The sequence below is a fragment of the Meriones unguiculatus genome, chromosome 11, assembly GCF_030254825.1.
Source record: "Meriones unguiculatus strain TT.TT164.6M chromosome 11, Bangor_MerUng_6.1, whole genome shotgun sequence".
In the NCBI taxonomy this organism is placed as follows: Eukaryota; Metazoa; Chordata; class Mammalia; order Rodentia; family Muridae; genus Meriones; species Meriones unguiculatus.
Genome location: NC_083359.1, coordinates 82,316,602 through 82,326,512, shown reverse-complemented (window position 1 = coordinate 82,326,512; position 9,911 = coordinate 82,316,602). Strand labels below are relative to the sequence as shown.

Below are 9,911 nucleotides of genomic sequence, written 5' to 3'. Positions count from 1 at the left end.
TTTGGCGCTCGCGGGGCGTTGGCGAGACCAGCTTCTGAATGTGGCTTGTGCTTGGCTTCGAACCTCAAAGCATTTCGGATTTCAAAAAAGTTCCAGACGGGCCGCCAGGATTGGGAGAGTTGAAACGCGAGGCTGTACCTCCTTATGATTCTGTTTATGCCCTGCTCACCTTCCAGAAAACGTGGAAATAAAGAACGAACGAGCGCCGCGTGACCGGCCTTCCCTCTTGGGGCCGCAGCCCTGTTTAATTAAAGTGGGAACCGATGCACTGAAGGAGGCAAAGGTTTTACCCTGCCCACTCACCCAAGGCCCCTTGAGACCTTGCAGATTAATCTACGTTGTAGCTATTCGGACGTTCTGCGGAGGAGGGTCTGGGTGTGTTTGAGTGGGAACTCGGAAATCAGGTTCCCGGGTATTCCGGAAACCGAGTTTGGACACCACCACACCCACAGCGTGGGATTCGTGATTGTATCTCGAGTTCCTGGGACTTCACCATGTATCTTGGTTCTTGGTTAGGTCGTCTATGCAGGGGTTTATCCAGACCCATCGGAAAGACGCCCCAGCCAGCCTGGGGTTCTCTCTCCAGAAGTCTGGCGTTGAGTTCACAGAGAATTCCAGGTAAAGGCAGCGATGAGCTTCCGCCGGGTTTTGACAGCTTTTTTCCCCTGATTACAAAAAAACAAAGGTAGATAGGACAGTCTGTGCACAGTTGGTACTATTAATAGAAAAACTAAAATTAAATATTTTTCACACGGTAGTTTATTGATGTGCAAATGATTGTTATAAACTAGATTTGTACTAAAGCTAAATCGTAACTTCCCTGACAGGTAATTCTAAGATCATATTTCACTTATTAAAGAAACATGTATTTAAAATTGGACAATTATGATTTGGGGTCCATGCTAAATGCTACATTATGCAAAAACTAGATTTCTAACAGAATGCAAAATTTTACTTTGGGGCAGTTTGGGGTTTGATACATGCAGGTAAACACAGTAGGGAAACTGTATGATCTAGCTGATAGAATGGTGCAGAAGAGTTACACAGGGGGTTCACAAAACATGCCATGCGACTGCTTCCACGTGGGAGGTTTATTAGGGGAAGGGGTTGTACAGACCGTCTCTGGACAAGGCAGGAGAGGAAAAAGGGGGAGAGGAGGAGAAGTTTTGAGTTCTCTTATAAGGCTGCCCAGATCATGTGCAGGTAGTTTCCGGTGGACAGCGGGCGGTCTGCAGGTAGCCTCAGTGCCTGATAACCAGTTCGTCGGGTCCCCTAAGGCTGGCCGTAGAGATACCTGCTTAAGGATCCCAAACACTATGATTGAGTGCGTTCATGCACTTGCTGCCAAGCCTAAGGACCAGGGTTCGTTCCCAAGAACCACACTGTGGCTGGAAGAAGAGAACAGAATCAAACAAATTGTCTCTGACTGGTGCACAGTGGCATGTGGGCCAACACGAGTGGGGACACACACACGTACACACAAATGTAATTTAAAATCTTTACTAACTTCACCAATTGACCTGTTAATATACCATGAATGGAGAATGTTTTTAAACAAACAACTATTCTTACTATTGCAATGTATTTTTTTTTTTTTTTTCTTTTTCCAGAATTGAGTAGCTTTGTTGCTCGGACCAACACATGTGGAGAATTGCGTTCTTCCCACTTAGGCCAAGAAGTCACTCTGTGTGGATGGATTCAGTACCGAAGGTAAACTGAAGCAAATAGTTTAGGAATACGTGGAGGCTGTTTTCCCAAACAGTTCCAGCCTTTACTAATTTTTATCCAGGCAGAGAATTTATATCTTACCAGTTTTGTAGTTTCTCTGAAGCTGCTGCATTTTCGGTTCTGTTTTGTTTTGTTTTGAAAAGTTCTAATAGTGTCACTGTCAATAAATACCAGTGTCATCTGTTAAAAGGTGTAGGGATAAAACCTGATCCACCAGAAGACTGAAATAATCTTGAGCTAACTTAGTAACCAGTAGCTGGGAATTGACTAGAGTTCTGTAAGCCAGATGTGAAGCAGCAATAGCATAGAGAAAACTTACTCTATTCAAAATATAAGTAAAGAAAAAGCTTAAAAAACATGAGCAGTAATTCCTTAGGTTCAAAACCCACTGTTGTTTTTATTGTTTGTTTTATTCATTTCTTGTGTTCAGAAGCGTATTAGCATATTAACTCATATTGAAAAAAGTCCAAAATGTGGGTAGATATTTGTCACATAAAAGAAGTTACTTTGGCTCTTAAAGTGTTCAGCATACTTGGTACAAACATTGATTATCTTGGCAAGAATTTTGTCCTTAACCTGCTTCTTTATAACTGTATCAACAGTACGCTGAATGACAGTGTAGACTCTTACAGTTTTACTGTAGTACCATTCTGGGAGCCTTTTTTTTAACTGTATTCATTCCCTTAGTGTCTGCAATATCACCCTTATAGAGTCATATATATGTGGACAAAGGAATACCTCTGTTCTTTCCAGAAGCCCTGAAGAAGATTGGTTGTCTCTTCTCTTTCCCTTTGTATTTGCTTTTTGATGAATTACTGGAAGATGACTATTCTATTGCTTTCTCTTTCTTTCTTTTTTGCGATTTATTTGTTTTTATTTTATGTGTATGAGTATTTTGCTTGTATGTATGTCTGGGCATGCGCATGCCTGGTGCCCACTGGGGCCAGAAAAGGGTGTTTAATTCCATGAAGCTAGAGTTACAGACAGTTGTGAGCTGCCATCTGGGTGCTGAGAATCAAACCTAGGTCCTCTGGAAGAGTACAAAGCACTATTAACCTCTGAGCTACCCCTCTATCCCCTGTTTTCCCTTTATTATTTATTTAAAATAAAGAAAATTGTATATTATCTCTTTCAATGTAGGGAGAAAAAACTGGCCAATGAAATGTTTCTAATTCTCTAAAATATTATCTTTGGATTTTACTATGTGAAAGAAAAGTTTACAAAATTAATAAAACTTTTTTGTGAGGACTTAAGCTAATGTTTTTAAGTTTTTTTGTTTTTTTTTTCCCGAGATAGGGTTTCTCTGTGTAACTTTGGCTGTGCTCGACTTGCTTTGTAGGCCAGGCTGCCTCTGCCTCCCTGATGGAATTACCAGGCATGTGCCACCATGCCTGGCAAGTTTTATTTTCTTAAATAATAAAAGTGTACTGTTAGGGAACTGAAGAGATGGTTCAGTGGTTAAGAGCACTGTCTGCTCTTACAGAGGTTCTGAGTTCAATTCCCAGCAACCACATGGTGGCTCAACCCACCTACACCCTTGATGCCCTCTTCTGGCATACAGGGGTACATGCAGATAGAGTATTCATATACATAAAATAAATACATAAATCTTAAAAAAAAAAAGGCATTAACCATGATTTGTCATTAATATCTCTGAACATCAGTGGACTTAATTCCCCAATTTAAAAAAAAAAACTTATTGTTAGAATTTATTCTATTTTCATGATTACAGGCATTATAAAAAAGGATAGGCAAATAAAAACAAATTAAGTGCTTATTCCCTTTCAGCCTGATACAGTGTTTTGCTCTTCTTCTGATAAGCTGGTTAGTGTAGCTCACTGACTAGAGCAACAGAGAGTCCTTGTGCTTTAGACTGTCCCTCCACAGGTACCCCACACACTCCTGAACGACAGTGTGGGCTCTAGAATGGTGTTTGGTGTTCTTGAAGCTTTCACATCTGCACCAAGCACCTCTCACGAAAGGAGGGTCCTTCCCCTTTACTATCCCAGGCCACCAGCAGTCTTGTGTTCTGTTTTTGTTGTTTCGTTTCGAGAGAGTCTTACGGTGTAGCTGGCTGGCCTGAAAAACTCACTCTGTAGACCAGGCTGGTCTGAAACCCACAGAAGTCCACCTGTCCCTGCCTCCTGAGTGCTGGGGTTAAAGACGTGTGCCTCCATAACGGGTTACCAGCAATCTACCTGTTAGTTATTATATAGAAATAAAACCATACTCCCAAGTTGTCTAAAACTGCTATGCCTAGATTCCTTCTTACAACAGAGAAGACTTCATAGCCAATTGCAATCAAGAACAGTGAACCCAGTACAGTGTACCTGATTTTTTTTTTGCAGCAAAAATTAAGTCAGGAAGCCTTAACCATCATAATTAGTATATCATTGTTTGCACACAGGGTGTAGGTAAAGCTGATTCTCCATCTTCTGTTTTATTTTTGTTGTTATAACCAGAATCCCAGGATTTGTTTGATTTTTACATATTGAGTTCCTATATAAGGTGCTGGAGCAAATGAGAAAGATAGTTGATTATCTTCTACAGGTAGGAAGAAAGGCATCAAGACATAAAACTCTTCTGCAGAACCCATCAAATATCATGGCTGTTTCATAGCCTTACTTTACAAAATCCATAGTCTCTGTTTCCTTAGATGAGGAATCTGTTCTCAGGGAAGCCGACAAGATCAAGAACCATTTTCACCACCTGGAGGTATGGCTCAGGAGTTAAGGGTGAACACTACTCTTGCAGAGGACCCGAAGTTGGCTTCCCAGCATCTACATCAGGCTCACAACTGCCTGTAACTCCAGTTCCAGGGTGATTTCATGCCACTGGCCTTCCAGGAAACCTGCATGTGCCCACATATAGACAAATAATAGAAAACAGAATTATCTTTAAAAATGGGTAGTTTTCAGGCTTTTCTTTTTTTTTTTTTTTTTTTTGAAACAGGGGACAGGGGACAGGGTTTTCTGTGTAGCCTTGGCTATTTGTATACCAGGCTGGCCTCTGACTCACAAAGATCCACCTGCCTCTGCCTCCCTGAGTGCTGGGATTACAGGCGTGTACCACCATACTAGGCATTTTCAGGCTTTTCTCTGTCATGATTCCAACTTCTAGTGAATAGAAACCCTCGCTGCTCTCTCAGCACACTAGTGATGGTGCTGTAAAAGCCTGGTGCTCAGGTCGGAGTCTCCTTGAGGAATTTCTCCACCAACAAGTGATTGCGTACTTCCCTGACGCTTCAAAAGAAATGTTGGCAGCAACAGCATTGAAACAGTTTAGCTACGTATGGCAATACATGCCTATAATCTCAGCTACTTAAGCTGAGCAGGAAGATGTCAAGTTCATGGACAAACTGCTCACAATACCAGACCCATTCTCAAAAAAGGGGGCCATAAAATAATTGTATGAATATAGCTTATGAAAGTACATAATTTTTCATTAAAAAGCTTTATTATGTAGTGTCCTGCCTGCATGTACGCCTGCACGCCAGAAGAGGGCACTAGATCTCATAGATGATTATGAGCCACCATCTGGTTGTTGATATACCTTTGGAAGAACACCCAGTGTTCTTAACCTCTGAGCCATCTCTCCAGCCCTAGGTGGATTTCTTTCTTTTTTTTTTTTTTTTAATTACTTGTTTTGTCTTTAAATTTTTAGCTGAGAGACTTTATCCTAAAATATTCTTTCTTTTTCCATTATTTAGGCAAAACACCTTCTTAGTCCTAAGAGACTGGCATGGTCTTGTTCAAGTCATCATTCCCCAGGATGAGGTAATACAAGGTTTCCTACCATTTCTGAAAGCTTCTTGGTTAAGAGGGTAGTGTAAGCTAAGTAGTTTGATCAGCGAGTTTGAAGTTTTAATTTCAGGAGTTAATTGTTAATAAAAACTGAACAGTACTGTGTACAACATTAAGACATGATAAACTGAGGCTCTTCTGCTAAGAGCACTTGCTGCCCCTGTTAAGGACCAGCATTCAAGTCCCAGCACTCTCATGGCAGGTTACAACCATCTGTAACTCCGGTTCCTGGGAATCCAGTGTTCTCACTGGCCTCCAAGGGTACCAGTCATGTATGTGGTATACCCGTATACATTCAGTCAAGCAGTAATACCATAGACTAAGGGCTGTTTCTCTATTATTTATACACACACACAAAGGGGAGGTGGGGGCCAGAGGGTATCAGGTGCCTGCCACCAAGCCTGACAACCTGAGTTCAAAACCACCTGGTGGAAGGAGAAAAACAACTCCCACAACTTGTCTTCTGAGCACCCTATGTGTGCCATGGTACTCTCATGAGAGTGCCTGTGTGTGCACACACATATGGAATAAATGTAATAAATTAGCTAGCAAAAAAAAAAAAAGGACCCAGAATGTGAAGGTGAAATTTATAGAAGAGAAACCGTAACCTAAAAATAATTTCAAAGAAATTATAAGGCAGACATGGAAGCATCCACCTATAATCTCATCAGTAGGAAGCAAATGCAAGAGTATCAAGAGTTCAAGGCCAGCCAGGACTACATGAGACCCCATCTAAAATAGATACAGATATGTATGCACATGCACACACACACATGTACATGAAAGTATGCCAAAGGTAGAGGTGTGGTTAGGGCTGTGAAGGTAGCCCAGTGGGTAAAAGTTCTTGCCACCAAGCTGATAACCTGACATTGATCCCTGGGACCCACGTGGTGGAAGGAGAGAATCAACTCCCACAAGTTGTCCTCTGACCTCCACATGCAGGCTATGGCATGTGCACAGATATGTCACACACTCACAATAAAGCCAGCTTGGCAATTTAGAATCTGTCTTAAAAGGTAACTGGCAAGCTAGGCATAGTGGTGCATACCTTTAATCCCAGCATTTAGGCAGAAGCAGGTAGATTTCTGAGTTTGAGGCAAGACTGACTGGTCTACATAATGAGTTTCAAGACAGCCAGAGCTACACAGTGAAACCCTGTCTCATGTGGGTAGATAGGAAGAGAGACAGAGAGAAAGAAACAGCTGTGGACATGGTAGTGCATACTTATAATAATCCCTACCTGTGGAAAGCTGGGTCAGGAAGGCTGAGAGTTCAAGGCCAGTATGGACTTTATAGTGAGACCCTGTCAAAGGGAGGGAGAAGGATTCTTGGTGGCTTTACTGGCTATGTTATATGGAGCCAAAGTGGCAATAGGGTTTATCAACTTCTGTGATAACAGAAGACAGTTCCAGTATTACAGCAAGTAAGCTGTGAGTATCGTTTTCCTAAACTATAGGCTCTTAAAGATTTCTGTAAGTTCAGTTATTCTTGGAAATGCCCTAACTTCTCTTTATCTTGCAGTCGGCTGCGTCTGTGAGGAAGATCTTATGTGAAGCCCCTGTGGAATCTGTGGTGAAAGTGTCTGGGACAGTGATCTCCCGGCCTCCAGGACAAGAGAATCCAGTTAGTAGTTAGGAAATGGAAAGTTGCCTTTGTGCATCTGCAGTGTCTGCTATACATTAACAGCTTGAGTCCCCTGTGGACACTTAGCATTGTAGTTCCTGAATTCCACAGATGAGCTCACAGATGTTAACACACCCATGTAAGTGTGCACAAAAGGATATCTGTCACCCTTGGCAGTTACATAATGATATTCGCTGGCATATGATCTTATGAGCCACAGATATAAATAATAATGTAAAAGTTAAGTGGATGCTTATTATTTATAATCTACACTTTAGCGTCACCCATTTGACATATGTATACAAATGCATATGCTTTACAAATGTGTGTTGCATACATGTCCAAAAAAAATTACTTTCTGGGCTAGAGAGATGGCTCAGAGGTTAAGAGCACTGGCTGTTCTTCCAGAAGTCCTGAGTTCAATTCCCAGCAACCACATAGTGGATCCCAACCATCTATAGTGCAATCTGGTGCCTTCTTCTGGTATGCATACACACATGCAGGCAGAACATTGGATGGATGGATGGATGGATGGATAGATAGCTTTCTAAAATAAGTCTTTTTTTTTTTTTTTAAGAAAATGCCAACAGGTGAGATTGAAATCAAAGCTAAAACAGCTGAGCTCCTGAATGCCTGCAAGAAGCTTCCCTTTGAAATTAAAGACTTTGTGAAGGTGAGACTGTCTTATTCAGAAAATCCACTATCTGGAAAGTGATCTAAAAGTATCAGAATTTTTAAAGAAAAGTTTGCCTTCTATAAAATGAGTATTTTATTATCAGTCTACAATAAGACAGCTTATTATGTTCTTGGTTTGCAGACAGGTTGAAATGTGATTCTGACTTTAAGACTTGGAAATATTTTATTATTCAAGTTTTTCCATTGCTACTGTTTTAAGTGTTGAAAGGAAATTTACATCTAGCTTAGAAATGGCAAGGTTGCATAGGGGAATCTTTTCCCTGTATGCTTAGAGTAATTCTTAGCAACCATAGAATTGTGGGTTTAGGAGTTTCAGAGCTTGATGGAGGTAGACAGCACTGATTGAGCATACCCAGATTTAAACAGGAATAAAAGAAAAAAAAAATGTATACACAGAGAATTTTTAACTTTGTCAAAATTTTAGACTTGTAAATACCTAATTTGTTCATTTGTTTGTTTATTTTGTGTTTGACTCACTGTGTAGCTCTGGCTGTCCTGGAATTCACTCTGTAGGCCAGGCTGGCCTCAAACTCACAGGAGATCTGCCTGCCTCTGCCTTCTGAGTGCTGGTACTAAAGGTGTGCCCTACTATACCTGGCGTATGTACCTAATTTTTAACCCAATTATTAACATGTTTATGTGTGTGCATGTGCACACATGTATGCACAAGGAAGCCAGAGGAAAGCCTTGAGTGTGATTCCTCAGCACTGTCCACCTTTTGTTGGAGACAGGGTCTCTCACTGTCTTCACCAAGTAGAATAGGCTGGTGGCCAGCAAGCCCCAGGGCTCTGCCTTTCTGCACCCACCTTTGCTAGAACCACAACTGTGCACTACCACCCCAGCCTTTTACCCAGGTCCAGAGCATTGAACTTGGGTGCTTGTCACAGGACAAGCACTTTAGCAGCCGTGATGGTTAGTTTTCAGTCAGCTTGGCACAACCCTGAATCACATGGGAAAGTCTCACTGAGGGGCTGTCTGGATTAGTTCAGGCTGTGGGCATGCTTTCAGGAAATTTTCTTTTGGTGGGTGTTTGGATTTGCTTTTGTTTTTGGTTTTTCAAAACAGGGTCTCTCTCGGTGTAACCTTGAACTCACAGAGATCTGCCTCCCTCTGCCTCCTCAAGCACTGAGATTGCAGACGTGCGCCACCACACCTGGCTTGTTAAGGGCTTTTTAAAGATACTCAATACCAAATTTGTACTTAAATGAAGAAACTGGGAAATACACAAGTGGACAGTCAAATATAAATTCGAGCTAGGCCCAAATTCCCAGTGAGGGGAATTTCCTTAATTGAATTAATTGATGTGCGAAACGAACCCTGAGTGTAGGTGGTGGCATTTCATGGCCTGGGCCCTGGACTGAATAAAGGAGTGAGCTAAGAGGCATTAATTCCTTGCGCTGTACTGGTAACTGTGGTGTGGTGTGACCAGCTGCTTAAGTTCCTGCTGTCGTGACTTTCCTGCAGTGACGGGCTGCAACCTACAATTGGGACCCAGTTAGCCCTTTCTCCCTTAGGTTGCTTTTGTCACAGTATTGTAGTATGGCAAGTGGAACTAAACACCAACTGAGTGATTTCCCCAGCCCTATTAAGAGATTTTTTATGATATCACCACTAAGTCTTATATTTAAGTTCATTGATAGCAAAAGACAATATGATTACAAAGTTGAACTTATTATAGAAAAGAAAATAAATTTCCTAAGGTAAACATTCAGAAAAAGAAGTTATAGGCATTTGTTACTATTTCTATTTCTGGTATAAAAGAATTGAGCTACCCACAGTAAAAGGGCTTTTTTTCTTAAGTTTTCAGCATAAAGATGAATACAAGGATTTACAGCCTTGAAAATAAACAGCCCTGAGCTGGAGAGATGGCTCAGTGATTAAGAACCAGCACTGCTCTTAACAAAGAACCTGAATTTGGTTCTCAGCAAGTGCATCAGGCAGCTCACAATTGCCTGTAACTCCAGCTCCCAGGATGCCTCTGGCTCCAAGGGCACCTGCACTCAGGTGCACAGACTTGTGCACACACACCCCTACACATATTCCCACCAGTAAATAAATGTA

General features: G+C 41.5%; 1 protein-coding gene across 2 annotated transcripts in view; it reads left to right on the top strand.

The window, feature by feature from the left end:
* The first annotated feature begins 8 nt into the window (after window positions 1–8).
* Window positions 9–9,911, top strand: part of Dars2 (aspartyl-tRNA synthetase 2, mitochondrial) — a 28,733-nt gene continuing 18,830 nt past the window's right edge. For both annotated transcript variants that reach the window (XM_060364547.1, XM_021662588.2), the window contains exons 1-5: window positions 9–618; window positions 1,611–1,710; window positions 5,438–5,504; window positions 7,053–7,154; window positions 7,732–7,827. In XM_060364547.1, the coding sequence (XP_060220530.1) occupies window positions 495–618; window positions 1,611–1,710; window positions 5,438–5,504; window positions 7,053–7,154; window positions 7,732–7,827 (489 nt within the window). In that variant the 5' untranslated portion in view covers window positions 9–494. The remainder of the gene's footprint in view (window positions 619–1,610; window positions 1,711–5,437; window positions 5,505–7,052; window positions 7,155–7,731; window positions 7,828–9,911) is intronic.